The sequence below is a fragment of the Camelus ferus genome, chromosome 1 (assembly GCF_009834535.1).
Source record: "Camelus ferus isolate YT-003-E chromosome 1, BCGSAC_Cfer_1.0, whole genome shotgun sequence".
NCBI lineage: Eukaryota > Metazoa > Chordata > Mammalia > Artiodactyla > Camelidae > Camelus > Camelus ferus.
The window spans coordinates 72,112,390-72,134,353 of NC_045696.1; the positions used below are offsets into that span (position 1 = coordinate 72,112,390).

Here is a 21,964-nt window from a genome sequence, read left to right on the forward strand (position 1 = left end):
CAAATATGACAAAAGAAGAAATAGAAAATGTGAATAATCCTGTATCTGTTTCAGAGAGTGAATTTGTGATATACAATATTCACCCTTCAACACACAAAAAACCCCAAAAAGCAAACAAAAAAACCCCTCCAACTCTAGGCCCAGGTAACTTCAATGGTGAATTCTTCAAAAATATTAAAAGAAATAATATCAGCTATCTCATAAACTCTTCCAAAAAAGAGGGAAAGGACCACTTCCCAAATTGTTTTATGAGGCCAGCATAACCCTAATACCAAATCTGACAAAGATGTTATACGAAAATGAAATTACTGATCTATATACTTCATAAGCACAGATACAAAAGCCCCTAACACAATATTAGTATATCAAACAGCAATATATAAAAGGTAACACATCATAACCAAGTGAAATTTATTTCAAGGATACGAAGTTGGTTTAACATCTGAAAATCAACCATAGTATGTCACCATGTTAGCAAACTAAAACATAAAAAACTATATGGTCATCTTGAGTAATGGAGAAAAAGCATTTTCAAAATTCAACACATATGTTTCTCACCATGTCTGTTTAACATTGTACAGGAAGTTCTAGACAGTGCAATAAAATTGTAACTAGAGATTAAAGGCACAGATATTGAAAAAATTGAAACAATTCTCAGATGATGTAACTGTGTGCATCATAATCAAAAAGGTTCCACAGAAAAGAAAAAAAAAAAAAATTTTACTAGACCAGTAAAATGAATTTAGCAAGGTTAAGTTACAAAGTCAAAAGCACAAAAATTGCAGTTATATATGATGCTAATAATTGGAAAATAAAAGACAATTCTAGTTACCACAGCACCAAAAACCTTAAAAATTTTAGGAGTTAACGGTCTGCCAGATGTCTACACTGTACAAAACATTCCTGAGAAAATAAAGACCTAAAATAAATGGACAGATATACTATGTCCACAGACTAGAAGAGTCTAATAGTTAAATGTCAGTGATTTCCAGATTGCTCAATTCAGAGCAATCCAAATCAAAATCAGATCAGGATTAAAAAAATATATAAATTAATCAATTTATTCCAAAATTTATATGGAAATACAAAGTCCTAGGATAGCTAAAACAATCGACATCAGAATTGTAGGACTTAGATACCTGATCTCAAAGCTAGACATAAAGCTATAGTAATCAAGACAGTGTGCTACAGGTATAATGATAAGTGAACAGAGTCCAGAAATAGACCACATTTATATAGCTGGTTAATTTTAAAGGGACACCAAATGAATTAAATGGAGATAGAGGACATTTTCAACAAATGAAGCTAAGCCAAACAGATACTCTTATCGGAGTTAGGAGGAAGGAAGATCCTCAATCCTTGCCTCATACCATACACAGAAATGAATTTGAGATGGATCATGAACTTAAACTTAAGAGCTAAGACTGGAGAGCTTTCACAATGTTCTCCTAGGGCAGTCTACCCAGGCAATAGAAGTGAAAACAAAAATAAATAAATGGGACTTAATTAAACTTATAAGGTTTTGCACAGCAAAGGAAACCGCAAGCAAAACAAAATGACAACCTACAGAATGGGAGAAAATATTTGCTAATGATGTGACTGACAAAGGTTTAATTTCCAGAATATATAAATAGCTCATACAGCTTAATAACACAAAACCAAACAATCCAATCTAAAAATGAGCAGAAGACCTAACTAAACAAGCAATTCTCCAATGAAGACATACAAATGGGCAACAGGCACATGAAAAAATGCTCAGTATCACTAATTATTAGAGAAATGCAAATCAAAACTATACTGAGTTATATCACCTCACATCAGTCAGAATGGTCATCATTCAAAAGTTCACAAACGATAAATGCTGGAGAGGGTGTGGAGAAAAGGGAACCCTCCTACATTGTTGATGGGAATGTAGTTTGCTGCAGTTGTTATGGAAAACAGTATGGAGATTCATCAAAAACTAAAACAGACTTACCATATGATCCAGTAATCCCACTCCTGGGCATATATCCAGAGGGAACCTTAATTCAAAAAGATACATGCACCCCAATGTTCACAGCAGCACTGGTTACAATAGCCAAGACATGGAAACAACCTAAATGTCCATAGACAGATGACTGGATAAAGAAATTGTGATATATTAATACAATAGAATATTACTCAGCCATAAAAAGAATAAAATAATGTCATTTGCAGCAACATGGATGGATTTGGAGATTGTCATTCTAAATAAAGTAAGCCAGAAAGAGAAGAAAAAAATATCATTATCACTTACATGTGGAATCTAAAAAAAAAAGACAAATCAATATATACAAAACAGAAAGAGACTCACAGACATAGAAAACAAACATGGTTACTAGGGGAGAAGGGGGTGGGAAAGGATAAACTGGGAGTTCGAGATTTGCAGATACTAACTCATATATATAAAATAGATAAACAACAAGTTCATACTGTACAGCACAGGGAACAATATTCAGTATCTTGTAACTTATGGTGAAAAAAATTAAAATGAATATATGTATGTTCATGTATGACGGAAGCATTATGCTGTACATCAGAAATTGACACAACATTGTAAACTGACTATACTTCAACAAAGTGTAAGACTAGAGTGCTTTCAGAAGAAAACATGGGAAATATCTTCACGAACTTGGGGCTGACAAAATATTCAAATGACACAAAAAGCATACAACTGGAAAGGAAACAAAAAAAACCCCAGACTTCATCAAAACGAAACACTTCTGCTCCCCAAAGTCACCATTAAAAAAATATACAGGCAGGCCAGACTGGGGGAAAATCCTAGCAGTATATATATCCAACAAAGAACTTACATCCTTATGAAGAGGATTCCAACCATTCTGTAATGAGACAAGTAGCCTAATGAAAAAAATGGCCAGACACCCGAACAGACATTTCAGGAAAAAAAAAAGATAAATTGCCAGTAAGCATATGAAAAGGAGTTAAACATCATTAGTCATGCAAATTAAAATCATGAGATAAAATAGAACAACTGGAACTCTCATTATTCCAAACACATAAATACACATAAAATGGCATATACAGTCACTTTGGAAAACTTTTTGGCAGTTTCTCATAAAATTAAATGTAAACCTATTTGATGACTCAGCAATTTCACTAGTTATTTAGTAAGAGAAATGAAAACATGCCAATAATGTTCATAATAACTATACTTATAATCACCTCAAATTGTAAATTGTGCAAATGTGTCCATAAATCAAAGAAAGGATAACTGTGGGATGTTCCTGAAAAGGAACACTACTGAGTAGCAAAAAAAATCCCAAACTATTGATATATGCAACAACACGGAGGAATCGCATAGATGCTGTGAACCACGTCAGATGCAAAAGTAAACATGTAAAATTTCATTTATATGAATTTCAGGAACAGGTAAAACTAATCTATGACAATAGAAAACAGCAAAAATGGTTGCCAAGGTCAGGAGGAGAGAGAAATATATTTCCTGGAAAGAGGCACAAAGGAACTTCCTGGGATGATGAAAAGGTTTTCTATCTGGTTTGGAGTTAGGATTACACAGATGTATACATTTGTTAAAAGTGGCAGAATGTAGTCCTAAAATTGATGCACTTCACTATCTACACATTTTACTTGAATACAAACAAACTTACCTTAAAAACTAGTATTACAACTCTGACTTATCAGAAGGCTCTGTGCCACTTCCAAAAGGGGCTGTTCACACAGACATATGACCTTATCTCCACTTACAATAGCTTTGTTCTTTGAGTCAGTTAGCTCTTCAAAATAAAACTTGACCTGTTTTTGAATTCACTAAATTTCCTGATGAAATGCTCACAAAATTTTACTTTGTCCTAAATATCTTATTAAGAACCCAATTCATTATGCTGTACAATAAATGTTAAAGACTGAAGTGACCCTAAAGATAGTCCAAGCCCTCAACTCCTTTTAAAATAAAAATAGAAGCTTAGATAAACTGACATGTCCAGGATTATGTTATTTCATTTCAGAAATAAAAACACATATATTATACATTGTCATCCTTTGCAAATACTAACACTTTGGCAAAGACAACAGCTTACCTTTTACACAGATGAAATGATTACATATTTTAATGGCACCTGAAGCATTAGGAACAATGACTGAATACATTTAAAACATAAATACGTATTTTAAAGAAAGCATTTTCTATTGAACTGAGGCATTTCCAAATTCACATGGCTGGTTTTTCACCAATGATGCAATTTCTAGCTGAAGTGTGTTGGCCTTTATGGTTGGTGCATTTCAATCACACCCCTTTTCAGGAGCTGTACTGATAATTTACAAAAGTTGAGTAAAGAAAGAATTTCTAGATTTTTGAAAACATGCAGTGAAAGGCATAATGGCATTTCTGTACTACAACAGAGGGTAAATGTAGTAAAATTAAAAAAATTGATTCGTGATGAGCAGGGGGAGGCTTAAAATGCATTTAAATAATGGAAAAAGACTCAACTTATAAAAGAAATTTTTATTGGATAAATATAATTTCATAAACTTTAAAAAATTACTGAGAGCTGTACAATAGGTACACATTTACTGACAATGCAGATAATTTTTAAAGATTATATTAGACAGCCACAGTATCTGAGGTCCAAAATTTTAAACTGAGTGTTGCTACAGTATTTCCAGCTACTAATTTCTCATAAAAATCTAACAATCACCATTATTACAAACATATCATTAGTTATGATGTATTTTTTGCAGGAATATCATTCAGGTTATCTCACATAAATAGCATTTTAATAATGCTCTATTTTTGTGAAAACAGGTTACTCATTTCAGGATAGAAAAATATCTCTAAAGGGGGGACCAAAATTAACAGAACATGTTTTACATAACTCTTTGGTGTTTAAGTTTTATTAATACCTGCTTATAAGCGTATCCCAAATTGATCTTTACAGGAAAAACACAAACATGGATGAATTTTTTTTCCCTCAGCCTTCAATAACTTTCCAGAGAAGTGTATTTTTAAAAACTGTCGGTATTAATTGTAAATTTTTTAGTGGCCTTGACTCCTGAGTCTCAAGCTTGTAAGTCCAATTTCACAATCTTATGCAGTAAAAATAACCCTGGTCTGAGTAAAGGTATTCCCTAACTGGGTGATTTGCCTCTGTTTAATCTCCTTCCTACTCAGGATAGTGCCAGAGTTTGAATCAGGTCTTTGAAGCCTTTGGCTATCAGGGAGAAGATGACCCAAAGAGGAGAGGCTAGTTAAGAGAAATTCAAACTAAATTCTCCCCTTTTTTCTTGTCAACTCCACAGCAAGCCTGGGGAGCTACAGTTCTTCTGGCCTACACCCTACTCCTCCTAGGGTGAGTTTACTAATGCTTGCTAAAGCTGAGGCAGGGTGCGGAGTCACCTAAAGTGGCTGATGGACGATTCTGAAAACTGACTTGGTGCTTGCTACTTACTATCTCCAAGGCTACAGCCTTCCGGCTAGGCAAAAGCAAGCAAGTGAGGCAAATAGATTTGAGATCACTAATTAACTAGCAATAACACATGTAGCATCGTACCCTGGTTTTGGCAGATAACAGTAAGTTCATTATCAACATCATACTTTCCAAAGAATTTTAAAGAAATACGCAAAGGGGAAAATTTCTGATTACTCATTAGGTAGTAATAGCTTTACAATAAGAATATTAACACTAGAAAATGATTGGAAACTTGAGGATAACACTGTCACTTTCTTAAATAAATAGAAAACCTCTTTCTTGAAATTACAAGATAATCTTCTAAATGGAGCAGGTTTTGAACAGAGTAGGATGAGCATATCAGGGGATGCTATTATCTTTCTTTCAGAGACAAAGTTCTTAAATAAATTCAAATAGTAAATGCAGAAAATTGCATCAATCACATCTTAAGCACCATATAAGCTAGCTGACCCCTTTGCCTTGCTGCAGTTGGTCAGAGACTGCTTGCAGTCCTCTCCTAGTGTTAGCAGTTTAGCTGATGGCAAATAAACACAAGGCAGATGTAATGCAAGGTACTTAATGTCACTTTGTTACATGAACATTTTATAAGACATTCTAAGAAAAAGCAAATTCTGTATTATTTTCCACTAACTACTGAGTATTTTCTGGAATACTTCCTCTTCTGGAACATGAATTGGTGAGGGTACACATGGTATATTTTATTATTCTGTTAATGTATTTCCAGAATAACAGTAACTTCCTAAACCCAATTTTGGAATGTCCAACTTAAAGAAGAGCTATTAATGAAAATTAGTATTTAGGATGACATTCATAACCTAACATCCTTGCATTATTGAAACATATAAATGTTATATTAGCAAGAAAATAGTTTACCAGTAGACAAAGGTAAGGTCTTAATTCTACCATTCTTTCCCTACCAGCCCAGTTCCAGAAGTCTTATATTCATGAAATGGGAAAGGGGTAGAGGGTTGTGCAATAAATTTACAAAAAGGAATCATATTCTGAAGGAAAAGTGTTGGCAAAACCTTACTGAGCCATTTTCATACAATTTTGAATGTATATGTACACAATTATTACATGCTTAGAGCTGGGTAATAGTTCTTAAACCAATAATCATTTTCAAATTTTAAAACATTACTTTTTATCAAAACAAATAAAAACACTGGATCTACATGATAAATTCAGGATGGAAATCAATTACTGAAGTGCAGTGAGTTAATGGCAGTAACTGCATACCCCATTGTTTTTAGCATTTATATGTATTGCAGTCATTACCCATAAAATTTAGCATTTTGGACTTTGTTTCATTTACATTCTATACCCACATCTGAAAATGTACCTTATAATGAGACACTGGGCAGATTTCACTTTACTGTGGTAGTCTGCTATAACTTAGACAACATATACTAACCTAAAAATAACAGGATTCTCATCTGAAATCCTTTATTCTAAAAGCTAGCTTACTGAAAGGCAAGAGCAATTCTAAGCTAGCTATAGAAAGAGGCTCTTCTCAAATTTTACTTAGTTGCCCTAAACTTTTGATTTGTATAATTTAAAGTATTTGCAATATTTAAATACTGTCCAAACTTGCTTTTTATTGATATAGTTGAACTTAACAACAGTATCATAAAATACTATAAACAGAGTCTTCAGATAGAAGAAAAAAAGCAAATTTAAATATATTAACCAGATTAAAGCATGCAAAAGATCCAACTAGATAAACACATGAAATAATAATAATAATAATTCACCCACTATAGGTTCTTTATACTGTCACAAAAATAGTAAACATCAATTTGAAATCTGGTGAATGGACTTGATTCCTGATTTATATGTAAGATATGATATATCCTTTGCATGTATATAGTTAGACTTTGTTTCATTTACATTCTATACCCACATCTGAAAACATACCTTATAATGAGACACCGGGCAGACTGTTACAGTACATTTAGAGAAATTTTGGTACCGGTATATACTTACTACCCATAATGCAGGAAATAATGGTTGGAAATGCATTCTCCTAATTTGCTCTGGGAACTTAGAAAGCATTAATGAATTAGCAACATGGGTCACTGAGGGACCAAAATTCCTTACTATTCACATTAACTTTTCCCATGAAAAGCTTCAAATATAACTCTAATAAAAAAATAGAGTTTTCAAGGCAAACTTCAGCATAATTTACAGAAGCAGATTTAAATAGAAGACTCAATAACCAAGCTAATACTAAAAAATACAATTAACCAGGAATTACCTCTTTTTTACCTTGATATTAAAATATAGTGGCCTTAGCAAGAGGCTGAAATGCCATTAAGAGTCCCATAAGCACATGAGACAATCCAGATAAAGAGATGAAAAATGTCTCTTTATTCACAAATTTTAACATGTTCAGATTTAAATTAAAGGGAGCTGAGAGGGGTGCATGTTAATGATTTTTGTTTGCTTGCCATTATAACTTTGAGTGGGTATGAACTATTCCAGAGATGTCAGAAACTAATTCTGCAGAGCTAGTGTGGCCATTACCAGGATGCTCACACTGAGTTTTAGGAAAGGAGTTGAAATGGCTCCCACAAAGTACTACTGCCCCTTTAACAAGTAGATGAGTCCATTGTGGAGAGAGTCAAGATGCTCCTGTCGTTGGTATAGAAAGGATCCGGTGCACTCCATGATCTAAAGTAACAATAAAAGAAAAGTTTGGCTCACCAGGACCTATGTTTTAATTCAGAAAAAAATTTACTCTAAAACTTAGGACCAAAATGCAATTTGAGTATTAAAAAATAATCACTGACTGATTCACTTTTAAATGTTAAAGTTGCATTTTTAAATGCTAGCAGTGAATGACCAAACATTCTATTTATATTATACAAAAACTTGGGAAAAGTAATGCTCTAGTTATCATATGAAATTATTAGCCACAATTCAGACATTCATTAGCATTAAAACAACTTCTATAGATAGTAAAGCATGAGACAATTTTAAAATCTTAACAATTCAATAAGAAACAAGTATGTTATTAAGAGTTATGCACATTCAGTTTTACTGAAAAGCAACTAGGCTGTATTTTGACATTACAGAAGCAAACAAAATCACTTACCAAAAGCTTTGGAATGGAACAGTAGTATGTTCATATTACACTATTATTTCTTTTCAGTTATAAATTCTAAGGTTTTAGCATAATCAGCTTGAATGAAGTAAATGTTTTAATTCAACAGGTATCAAAGACACCTGTAAGTCACTAGGGTTTCCACTTAACTAAGAACAAATGATCCTCTACTGGTCTGGAAAAAGTTAACTACTGTCTTGTCTGAATGTTAAGGCCCATAAGCAATTCATTATACAATATTTTATTTGCAGCTGTATGAATTTCAGCCAAAGTAACTGAAGACTAAAAACAGCCTGTCATGCTTAAAATAGCTTAACCTATTCAAAGGACAGTATTAGGGTTACCAAGTCAAAGGTGGCTTTTTTTTTTTTTAGAAGACTAAAAGCACTTAACAATACATACATTTTATGTAACGTTCCCCATCTTTCTTTAAATAAAGATGTTAGAGGATGAGAGTAGCATTTAAAACAGCCTACATTCACTTTTATCAAAAACCTGTTTCCTAGAGACTGTAAAGTTTGTATGTAATTCAAGTTTAAATCGGTTTAAGTGAGCACAGTCACAATGAAGTTTGGAACCTAGAAACTTTACAAAGTTAGCTAAGAGGAAGACAAACAAGCAGAAACCATACCAGAGGTTTACAGGTTCTCTAATAATTTTACCAGTTTCCAAAAATCTTAAACAATATCTACCTTAGTTTAAGAAGGGCTTGTTCAATACCATCTCTCTAGCACCTAGAACTGTGCCTGGTACATAGTAGGCACTCAGTATTCGTAAACTAAATGAATGAAATGAGACTATGAACATTTCTTAGGGTTAAGTATTTATGCAAGGAAAAGTATGTTCAGAAACACACAACAAAACATAACTATAAATACACTAACTATCTGGAGTCAATTTTCCACTCCTCAACTGTCAATATTTATGTTATTTTTTCCTCTTTTCCAACCATTGCTTATGTAGAAGAATCTCATTAGGTAAAGTTTCTTTCATTTTTGATTTTTTCAAAGTGCACATGTGCATTCATATTGTTAAATATAATAATTGACAGAAATATTAAACACCTGAACTACATGTGAACTAATAATTCTTACCTATTTAAAAGATAGTTTTGATTAAGATAAAGTAACTGTTGGTAAAATACATTAAAAAAAAAAAAACATTTATTGCTGAAGTATAGCCCTTTAGCATACAACATGGCATATCCCCTACATAATACCATGATGCTACCTTTGAAACTGAGCTTGCAATATGGCATAACCCCTTGACAACATCAATTGATAAAATATAAGTAGAATTTCTGTGCCTAGATGGTAAAACTTCATCAGTAATTTGTCATATGAAAGCATTAGCTATATTTCTCACATGATACCCATTATCTCTTATGTTTAATGTTAATGGAATAAATATTCAAGGGATTCTACATCATGTAATAGTGGTATTAGCCTTGTCTTACCTTTTAAATTAGACATGAAAGAGAAATGTAGAATAGGAGCTGCTCCAAAATCAAAACAGAAATGCCTAACATATTCCACTAATACTATTATATGTAAAAAACAAAAACAAAATTCAACATATCAAAAATGGCCTTTTCAAAGTTTAAATATAATGTTAATGAACTGATGGCAATTTTCATATAGCCCTTTGAAAAGCACTGAGTGGTTTTGCATACTGTATGATTTTATCCACTAAAAAAAGAAAAAAGAAAGAACAAAAGAACAAATCTCAAAAGACTTTTTAGATGATTCATTTGAAGAAAACAGGGAGGTCACGACAGTAGTAACCAATAATATAACCTAAACAATTTTAAGTGAAAAGAAGTGCAGATGAGAACAGACACCTTCAGTAGAACATGCAGAAATAAATCCTATAATTCCTGGGGCAGGTTCAAAAGGAATAATGTGGCATAAAAATGACTATGCAAATAATATTTGCATAATAATAATAAATAGGAATATACTTAAAGCAGAAAAATATTTTGGGCTCACTGAAAATTATTTCTAGTCTTTTTTTTTTAATAGGGAAGATTTATATCGTAACTAAAGAGAACTTCTTGTTGAAAAAGATATTTTAAAAATTCTCTAAAAGTTCTATAGTAGTCTCTTAATCTAACTCTCACCTTAGTTCTGTGCAGTGAAGCTTTCTTAATAAGTAAAAGAATGTTGTAAATTAGATCCTTGTGAACTTCCTTTGGGAAGTTCACTGGCCTGGGTACATGACAGAACTGCTTTTCTGTAACACATTTTATAATACTATTGTCTAAGTCATAACATATAAGTCCCAATAAATTTAGCTGCTCATGGCAATTCTTATATATGCAATAAAATTACTATAAAATGATGACAACATTATGGAAATATTTTTGATTACATTATAATCAACAAATGGAGGCTGAAACCATAGAAGTTATATTGACATAAGGATGCTCTTTATAAATGCAAGTGTATGGTAAAGAAATGGCCATAAATAAAGGCAAAGTGGGAACTAACTAGTTCACCAGTAAAAGTTACCTGTACTCCATTATACATGAATGATACCATTCTTATCATTTTAAAAACATAAAGCCAACCAAGTATTAAAAATTTTTTTTATCAATAGATAAGAGAATAGTGTCTCCTCTACCCTTTATTCCTCTGGAGTCTTTCTTTCCAACATTTTCCAAGCGATGGAACATGTAGAAAATGATACTATTTACATGGCACACTGTGGACAATCGAAATCACCATCTATCCTTGCTCATCTGTAACCCTTCATGCACACCAGAGCCCTGCTGCTCTGATTTGTGGACTTTAATATCATCACCTAACGTACACCGAAGTATGAAAAAAGTTACTTCTATTCCTTAATATTTCCTAAATAATAATGTCTCTTGGATAACCACATAAAGAACTGAATCAATTTCATTTTTAAATACAGTTTAAGTAGTATTTACCAAAAGATGGTATTTTTTTGTTATAATCCACAAAAGCAAATCTAGTTCAAGAAACACATTTGGGAGGGGATAGAAATGTTAAGATTCTTCTAAACCATAATTTAAAGAGCCTGTTCTAACTTACAAACTTTTAATTAGACCACAAATGCCAAGTAAAAACTTAAAAATCATAACTCATTTTAAAACATCATTACATAGATAAAAAGATATAGGAGAGCAGAAATGCAGCCTTATATGTTTATAAATACCTCAAAGTCTCAAATGACTGAGTAGTAAATACGCACGAAGAATAAGAAAAGCAAAAATCTTCTGATTTTACTATTATGTGTAGATTATTTTATAAATACAAAAAAGCAAAAAAATGCAGGAAATAAAACAACAGTATAGGTATAATCAAAAAAAGAAAGTTATAAATACCAACCAAGAGTACCATATACACACTCCTATATTCACATTTGAGAAAGACTGTAAAGCAAAATTTTTGTTCATTAGATGAAACGTCTCTTCAAAGGTGCTTTTTCTTCCTCTGTTAGTGAAAGAACCCTCTACCCTAAAGCCACACAGTGAAATACCATCAAAGAGTGCTAATAAATGGCACACTTTCTGCTTCAGCTGATAAAACCAGCTGCTGATTTATTAGGTATCTAGAGATGCAGGTTCATCCTGTTGCAGTTTACAGGATACTCAACTGCAGCAAAGGCTACTTAGAGAAATTTCACACCTGCTGACATGGGTTGGACTACATCTTCCGATTACTCGTTCCAGCATTCTTCCAATAGACGCGCACGCTGTTTCTCCTTCTGAGAAACAGCACATGGAGTCCAAGCACTTGATACTTGAATTTGTTTCAGTAAGCTGGAGGAGTTGAAGCAGAAAAATATTATTTATAGGTTTGGAATTCCAGAAAGCATTAAAAAAATTACAACAAGCACTTTAAAAATCAAAAGTAATGTATATAAATACATGTTTTCTACAATATGGAAGGCTTTAATTAAGAATAATCATACAAAAATATTTAAAAGACACTGTGTCCAAAATTAGAGGCTGACTGAAATAATTATATGAAAACAAATAGCTGAGTATTATATAAATCTGCAAAGATTTTGGATTTTAATATCTTAATAATATATTATGGTCAAAATGATTTACATCAATCACTTAGAACTTAATAAATTCTATTTTTTCTTTAAGCTTTTGTTTAGGTTAAATGCTCCTGCAATTTCAATTAAAAATACCTAGCAATTGAGAAAAGTAGATTGTAAGTTATTTTGAAGACTAGAAATAACCAGGCAGGACCACCTATCTCTAATCTTCAACAATAACAACAACAATAGTAGCAAACACCTTATGTAGTGTTTACCATATGCCAGGTTTTAAATACTATACACACACACACACACACACACACACACACACATATACATACATACACACACTCCATACATTATCCTTGAAAAAAGCATCATTTGCCTTAAATTGCTAAGAAACTATTAAGTGCTAACCATTCCCATAAGCTCATCTTGCTTTTAAAAAATTAACTGATTGTACATTATTAAAATCTATTAAAGTAGTGACTAAGTGACCAGATTAATTTCTGTAAGTATGCAAGACGTACACTGATTCAGGCATAAATAACCTGGCAAGATAACATAAAGCTATAGTACTACTAATTTTAATCCTGTTAAAATAGGGGGAAAAAATGGTATGACCACATAGCCCAATGAATCCCAACCCTGGTTTTGACACAGTCAAGGATACTCCTAAATTTCTCAAGGATTATCATTTTAAACAAACTTACTTTCATTCACTTTCCTTTACATATATAACATATTGCATAACAAATCTTTGAAAGTATGGAGGAAGGAGAACAACAAATACAGATTTTAGAGTGCTGCAATTCAAAGGTTGGGAATCACCAAGTGTCAAGTGTAAGCATGGCAACAGCGGACATTTGTGGAGACACTCACAATGGACAGAAGAGACGGATGTGATGAGACATAAGTAACCTGGCATTCTGAACCTAAGCAACTGGTGAGGTCCTGCAAAATTCCTGCATGGAGTAATTCTGCCAAAATCATGAAGTGCAAGACAATGCGGTTCCTATTTGGCAACGAACTGATTGCACCTTATGTCCTAGGATCTGCTAAGCACTGAGAAATAGCCAAATTTTACTTGTGCTCTCATTATAATACTCTGGGTTTATGACTGTTTGCATTACTGTTTTTTTAAACTGTGTTTATGAGATATTTACAGATGTTGCATAAAAAAAGTTCTATGGCTAACTTTGAGAAATACTAGTTCAACGAAGGTCTACAAAGACTTCTTGAGTAAAGGACTGTCAATAATCAGGATGTATGGAAGTCTTCAGGGGGAGAGCTAGACAGTGCAATTCTCAAATTTGTTTTTTTGGTACACTCCCCTTCCTTCCATTCCCCCAGGGAACATTACTCAACACCACAAGGAATGTCAATATTCAGAGGGATAGTTTAGGAAATGCTGGTTTAGGTAACAGGATTTCACCAATTTCCCAGTTTTCTCCTTGGGTCACTAGGCTCCAGCTTCCTTTATCTCAAAAATCATCCTCTGTAGGAAGCGGGACTTTAGAGCTCCCACATGCTCAAAGGAGAAAGTACACCACCACAAGGTGGCCTTTAAAGCCCCTTTATAACCTGACCTCAGGCTGCCTTTCTTATTCTAAACGCTCCTAAGTAGTCTCCACACAGCCAACCAGGCAGTGTTCCCTGCCTGTGGGCACTGTCACCAATAAGGGGCAGAATGCTGACCCACAACATCAAGTTCAATTTAAATACCATCATCTCTATAAAACTTCTCTTACCTCTCCAGCTGTCAGTAATCTCTCTCTGAATTCTATTCTACTGCTTGTTTGTATCATTTAAATGACAGAAGCACTTACATTCAACTGATGTTTATTGAGCAAGGCTGGTTTCTACTGGGACAGCAACCCTGCCTTTAATCTAGTGAGTTAAGGATAAAGGATGGGAGATAAGTTAGGAATAAATAATAATGGCAGTTATATTAATGGAATGCTTACTACACATGTGCCAGTTACAATGTAAGATGCTCCGCATAGGTTATCTAATTTCTAACCACCTTTTGGGATACACACCATACTCATGCATATTTTACAGATAAGGAAACAGAGAAGTTAAAAACATGTTCAAGCTCATCCAGTTAGGGCTTTAAGTCTTGGTTTTTTTGATTCCAGAGCCCAGACCTCTTTACCATGCCATTATACTGCCTTTTTATAATTATGGGAAGAGGCAGACTTCGAATATCAAAAAAGAGAAGGGAAAGCTCAAACCCAGCTGTTGTCGATATTGGTGGGAGGGCATGAGATATCTGATGAGAAAAATAGCATCTAAAATACATACTGAACACTAGATGGGATTTCAATAGCTGGAGATAGAGGAGAGAGCATTTTAGGCTAAGCAAAGAGAATGAGTAACTGTGGATGGGCAGAAAAGCATGTTGTGTATTCAGCACACGTTTAGCCTAAGTGTGAGAGAGAGTAGTTACTCCTACTCCCTTGCAAAAAGACCAATGCGACTCACAGTATGATCCCTGGATCAGTGTTGTTCCGAAGACACTGTTACTGGCCCATGAGGAGACAAGTATCTGGTCTGTGAGTTTAAGAGATTAGAAAATTTTATGGCAATTTGACAGAATACTTTTGTAACTGTTGAATCTAATAATAATTTTAAAATTAGGGTTTATTTTATGTATCTTTTAAATTTCATTTCCTAATAATTTTTACTTGTATTTTACAAAAGCATTGGTCCATGGTGAACTGGAACTAAAAAACAACAAAACCAGAAAACAACAAACTGGTCCTTCACCACATTCATCTGGGGAGCACTGAACTAGACCAGAAAGAGCTAGGAATTTGTCTGGTACTTCTTAGTTCAATGTGTGCTTTGCACTGGTACTAAACCAACTGACAGGGATTCACTAAAGATGACATCCATAAAATCAGCAGCATTTGAGTGTCCACAGATGTGCAGAACATTGCTTAGGTCTGGACCTGAAATTAGGTAATTACCTTGCTTTGCATTCATCACCTTTCACTTTAAAATCTAAGGACAGGTATTAAACTATGGGCAACTTAACACTGAGAGTAAACATCTTGAAATATCAAGAATATTATAAAGAACTGACTTCTTCAGATCACTTTTTGAACTAAGCAAAATACACTTCCTTTATTTCCCTAAGGAGGAAAAAACCCCATCTGCTTTGAAAATGCTGAATTCTGTTTAACTGTTTCTGTAAATCTATCTATAAAGAGTTCTCTAGCAAATCTCCAAGCTCCACCACTTTCCCATATACCCATCTTTGATCTCATATTTAGAACTAAGACCCCAGCCACAGTACATGTAGTCATAGCTTCTAGTAGAAGTGGGGGTGGAGCATTCAGATCTCATTTCATTTAATCTAAGGAAAGGGAGTCGTTATCTTTTCTTTTTTAAAGACAACTTATAAATACTTAGAAAAACAATACTAGAAAGAAAAAATAAAGTGAGACCCTACCTGGAAGCACCAAAAAGTAACTTCTGATTAATTAGAAATGTTGACTTACTGGTAAGACTCACTTTCTACCACACTTACTTCTCAGGAACAACCACGTAATTTAGAACTAAAAGGGCTGCCAAGCAAAACAACTATGAAGATTCAACATGACTGTGTACAGCTAATAAAAAATTTTCATCTTTACAGAACTTGCATTTTGAAATAAATTCTGGTTCACTGCTCTTACTATTTTCATATTGATGATGGTAAACATTTAGAAGTTTCTCCTGTTGCTTCTACAAAAATCTTCCATAAATCTTTTTTTTTTAAGAGCTAAGACTTTATTTATTTTGCTTTTTTGGGGGGGGGGAGGGTGTAGTTAGGTTTATTTATTTTTAATGGAGGTACTGGGAATTGAACCCAGGGCCTCATGCAAGCTAAGTGTGTGCTCCACCACTAAGCTATATACTCCACCCTCTTCCCCATAAATCTTCTTAGTGTTAGAAAACTGTCATACATTTCTACTTTTTAAAGTCATTCTTACGGCATTTTACCTATCAAATAAAGCTTCTTTAAGTTTAGATAAGAATTATCGAACTATTTTAAACCATATTTTTCTTTTGCACTTAAAACTGTTTTATATACTTGATAATCAAAGTGAGCACCTTGCTCAGCCTTAAAGAGATATTTGGAAATAAGTCTTAAACTATAATTATGAGGGGAAAAAAGGTTTGTGTTTAAGGAAATATCTTTCTTTTTAATGTGAGATCAATAGTCATCAAATATTACTGATTTTCAAATTTGGTTAATAACAAAAACCCTAAAACAAGCAATATCTTCATGTCATTATTCAGAACTGGAAGAGGTAGCTGTTTAGTGATGGCATTTAAATAACTGCTTCTCTTACCCAAGGCCTGTTTCTCCAAAACATGCCTCAAACTCACATTTACTGCCCTAGACTCCCTTCCCTCTTTACTTCTCCCCAAGTAAAATAAGCAATTTTGAAAGACAGTCATAATAAATAAAATACCTCTATACTGTCTTTTAGGGATTTCCAGAGAGAAGATTTCTGTACATGCTGCCTAAATTTAAGTATGAAAATAAGCATATAATATGAATTATATTAAAGCTTATTTTAATAAACTGGGCTTATTCTTTGTTTCAAAAAGACTGAAGCCCCTTTATTTTTATGTGGTTACATAAATAAAAACATATGACTAGGAACTTATAGTTTAGGTAAATGAGAGTATGAGTATCTGTGAAAAACAAAATCCCCAATTTTAACTGAGAGGGTAAATCAGACTAGCAATAATTAATTAACTAATCACAGCTGATATTAAGAAATCAGTTTTCTAAGTATCGATCATTCACAGCATGTCACAGGATAATTGTTAGGAATAAAGTCAATACTAGTATTTTCTTCCTTTTGACCTCCAGATGAAAACATTTAAGTCAGCATGGATTTGAAAATAACATAGTTTTGTAAAGTGTCATACTTACCAGATATGCATTCTGCCACTAATGGCAGCCTTATTATTATCAATTTATTAAATGTTTGATTCTATCTGTTTATAGAATTTCATTCATTCAGAAAAGTGTAGCTTTTGGTGGCAAATAACTGAATACAGGCCATTAAGGTTTTCTGTTCCTTTTGTAGTTCAATGCTTTGTTAAATGAGGCAATAGCTGTAAGTATCTTTGTCACACAAGGAGAGGTAGGTGACCTATAGTTGATTGAAATGGCTTCAAATGTTTTTTGTTGGTGGTGGTGGTAGATTTCAGGTCTGGGGCCTAAGCACCTTGATCCATAATGAGAAAGGTCAGTAGCCCTAGCATCCTGTTGGTATCACTACAGTTGCTAAGTACAGCTGCAAAGAGGGCATCCAGAGCAGGGCCAGGAATCCAGAGGGAAAAAAATGACTGAACAATGGAGGCCAAAGAAGCAGGCGCCAGTAGAGGGAGATGACTAGAAGAGCCTAGCCCATGGCCACAGCTAGGGCTCAGCGTAATAGTCCCCCGATTTTGGCAAGGCTGATCAAATTTTGACTAGAGAAACTACTGCTGCCACTTCAGTACAGAAAATATAGAAGATATTATTTAACACATTTTAAAAAAGTGATTTTTATCTCAAACTATATGCCAAAGGCAGAAATATATGAGAAGAGAAATATTCAAGACATATTTCACTGAACCACTTAAAATTCAGTGATAAGCAGGAAAAAACCTGCAGATCAGGGTAACATCCCCCAGCAATTCTACTAAAATCATATTTTCAGTCTGAGAGTTCTTCTGCTTTCTTGTTTATAGAAAGACCATATGTCACAGGATGGTAAGAAAATTCACTTACCAATCCTTTGTAAAAGTAAGCATAACAAGGCCCCTACTATTTAATAGGAACATTCTAAGAACCCAATTCTCAACTGTACTATACATTTTAATCAACATATTAAAGTAGCACCAGATCCCTGTTTTATGAAATATTCACTTGAACCTTTGGGGAATTTTTATTGCAAAGGACATAATTTCACATTATTAGTAGAGTCAGGTCCCAAGTGGATTATCTGCTTTGTGGATTAACCAGGACATAATATAAATCCTGGCCAGCTACCCCTCTTTACCCAGTGAGCTTTTCAGCTCAATTTTCCTTGCAGCCCAATAAGGGCATGTTTCAAAAACTAAAAATCTGTCTATATTTATCAAAGCAAAATGTAAGATAAATATATTGTAAAGATAATCATATGAAGTAACTCAAAACAAAGTAAGAATTCAGATTCCTTTGAATTTCTTTTCAATTAGTAGTAATGCTGATTAACTTTCAACATTTTCCATTTTGGGCAATATTTTAAATTAGATTCCTATAGTATTAATTAACATAATAATTCACATTTTTTCAAACTATTGCATCTGTTCCATTGTCTGATTTATAGCAGAGTTAAGGGATTTATAATCTTCAAGTAGTTTTGTTTTAAAGTTTCACCATTTATGAGGGTTTACCCCAGATGAAACAGCAACACCTTCTTGACCAGTAATTATAATACACAAAATGGCAAATAGTCCAAGTAAAAATATAACTATTAGTGGTAAGAATTTTTATCCTCCATAATCACTACCAATTAAAATATTTTGTATATCCCAACTAGGTCTAGAAATGGTTGTTAGGGTTTAATTCTCAAGAGGGGAGTGAATCAAGTCCTTATCAATTCATACTTTCTCATTACAAAGATGTAACTGTGAAAGTTTATGAAAAATAAGAACTGAGAGTTCAGTGAATTATCAGTCAACAGGGAATTATTCAGTAACAGGTCCAAGCACCCCTACATTTGACCATTCAATTCAAGAGGTAGACTTAGATAAGTAATTCACTGTCTAACTATATTAACATATATAAAATGATATAAAACTATCAAGTAGGAAAACTGATTTCAGAAATAATAAATAGCACAACATATTTTGAAAAGTGAAAAAGAATAATTTCTTGAATGTAGGGCCACAGGTTTTGAGAATACCTTACTAGGTTAGAACCTGAGGTGATGTAAGATTTAACACTCTAACTCCAAAGGAAGACTAATGAAATATTCAGGTATGGACATATAAAAAAGTGTAAAGATCACAAAAAGGGAAAACAGGTAAACAAAAACAACATGTGAGAAACAGTGAAGGAATTAGTAAAGTAAAAATGGCAATGTCAGGCCAGTTCTCCCATAGCATGCCCCAAGTTTGAGAACTTAGCGGATATGTCCCCAGGAAGGTCCAGCGCAGTACTACCTAGTGCACGCAAGAACTGTCCTGCTGGCTGCAAGCCTCAGCTAGCAGGTGCCTACTGTCCTCCCCTCTGTGCTTGCTTTCAGCAAATTCATATGCTGAGCTGACTGAACCCTTATCTTCTTCCATCTGGAAGGACAGAAAAGCAGTAAGTCTCATATTACAGAACAATACTCTCACTGTATATAAGTTAACAATCAAAACAGCAAGTTGGGGTCCACAATCTATAAGGCACAACTGAATGTTCACACAACACCACATTCATTTACTGTCACAAAAGAGAGCTAATAGTAGCTTCTCAAGGAGCGCACAAAATAAAAGCCATGATTTTCCAGTGTACAACGTTATGTTAAAACCAGGTTTGTGTTAATAAAACTCAGTGTCTTCTATTAAACAAATTCCTTGTCACCAAGAATTAGGGTTTTTAGCATAAAGGTGTATCTCATTTCGCTTTTCTCATGCTCCCTTCTCAGAAGGCTTCTCTACTGAAACTGGTCTTCGGCAGAGTAGAAGGGTCAATCACATAGCCTCACAAATGTTAGACATATAGGTAAGGAGGGGGCTTTACTTGCCTAATTAAACAAATTATTCTAATCCTTAATTTGAAATATATATTTTTAATGAGTATTAACTAATTTATACAAATTTCTATTCTTTGCTTTTTCTATATCTGTAAGTATTAGAGACCTTCTGAGGAGTATGTGCCCACAGCTGAAGTAATTTTAACCTTTCTTAAATTATTTAAAAAAAAAAAAAAGTCCTCAATAAACAGAAAGTAATTCCCCCCCCCATTTCTATGCATTTTCTCAGCTGCAGGACTGATCAATAATTATTTCTATAAATAAATGCTATGATAAATTTCTTACATACATGAAAAATAAAGCAGAAAATTTCTTGGTTTCAAGAGTACAATAAATTTACATAAAGATAACTTATTATTATAGTTTTGCCTATAACAAAGGAGTATAAAATACTCAAAGTGAGTTTTCTTTTATTTAAAACTGTTATTAGTACTGTGTTAAGGGTTCTTAAGAAGTGCTAACCTGATTAACAATTTGTAAGTTCTTGAAGATATATGACATATGCACAGTTTTCCTCTCTGTCACAGCACTAAACAAGCTACTGTGGATCACACCAAGGAATACTGTTCAATGTAGTTCAAAAACAAGATGTACTCCAAATTCATAGGATGCATCAGCAGATGGATGTTTGTGGGCACTCGTTCTTCACGCAGCTATGAACAAATGCCCACCCAGTGGTCACTAACTGCTCACTTAGGCACTGTTATTTCTGCCTGGCCTTTGGTTGAGCATAGTATTTCTTCTTTCTGTTTCTCTCTGATGCTGACAGTAAGTAAACAGACCCCAGTGTGTAAAATGATCATCTGACAGGTGAAGAACCTGGAGGTTCAAAGACGTGAACTAATTTGGCTAGGACATACAGGCAGCAGTGCCAAGGACAGCACTACATTCATGCCCATGCCCACTGTCTCCACAACAGGGCTCTTCTCCCTTTGTTACACCACCTGACTGGGGAGTGACTTGCAGTGAAGATTATGTTACTAATGTATCCTGCTCTCATTGTGCTCTTTCACAGGTGAATACTATGAAATATTTACTCACTACTTAATTACATTATTACAGAATGTGAGATCTCCTTAATTTATGAACTCCTTGCCTGATTCTTTTTTAGTCTATTACTGCTCAAAAAATGTGCTTGATTTAAGCCACTATATGTGGAATTACGATATAATAAAAAAAATTGAGTTTATTCATAATGCAAGTAATCTTCACTTCACAAAAGTGCTAGCCAGAGTGTTCTTTTAAATAATGAGCTCTCCTATTGCCTTAAATAATTAGATGTTTGAAAATGTGATACCCATTGTTTTCAGAAAGGCACATACAGATAAAATGTGATATACATATTTGGCTCAACAAAAGGTGAAGGCAAATGTTCCAGGTTTGTATTGATTTTAGATCTTGCTTTAAACATAAAATATAGTTGACTACCTCTCAAACACCTATTTGTATATTCATCTACAATTATTATACCTTTGTAATTCAAAGCACTTCAAAAATCCCAATGTTAATAGGAATAATAAAATTAAAAGGTTTGGTAAAACTTTAGAAAAGCTCAAAATTATGAACTCATAGGGTTACATAAGAGGTTATTTAAGCAG

The 21,964-nt window shown here is 33.6% G+C and overlaps 1 protein-coding gene across 6 annotated transcripts in view; it reads right to left on the minus strand.

Moving 5' to 3' along the window:
• Positions 1-4,486: 4,486 nt before the first annotated feature.
• The window catches only part of ATP11B (ATPase phospholipid transporting 11B (putative)), a 103,408-nt gene continuing 85,930 nt past the window's right edge, over positions 4,487-21,964 (minus strand). For 3 of the 6 annotated variants that reach the window (XM_032483627.1, XM_032483625.1, XM_032483660.1), the window contains 2 exons: positions 12,222-12,355; positions 4,487-8,135 (listed from right to left, as the gene is read on the minus strand). In XM_032483627.1, coding sequence (XP_032339518.1) covers positions 12,253-12,355 — 103 coding nt within the window. In that variant the 3' untranslated portion in view covers positions 4,487-8,135; positions 12,222-12,252. Of the gene's footprint in view, positions 8,136-12,219; positions 12,356-15,072; positions 15,142-19,788; positions 19,915-21,964 lie in introns of those variants that run through there. The other 3 variants (XM_032483649.1, XM_032483644.1, XM_032483638.1) reach the window with 2 other exon arrangements.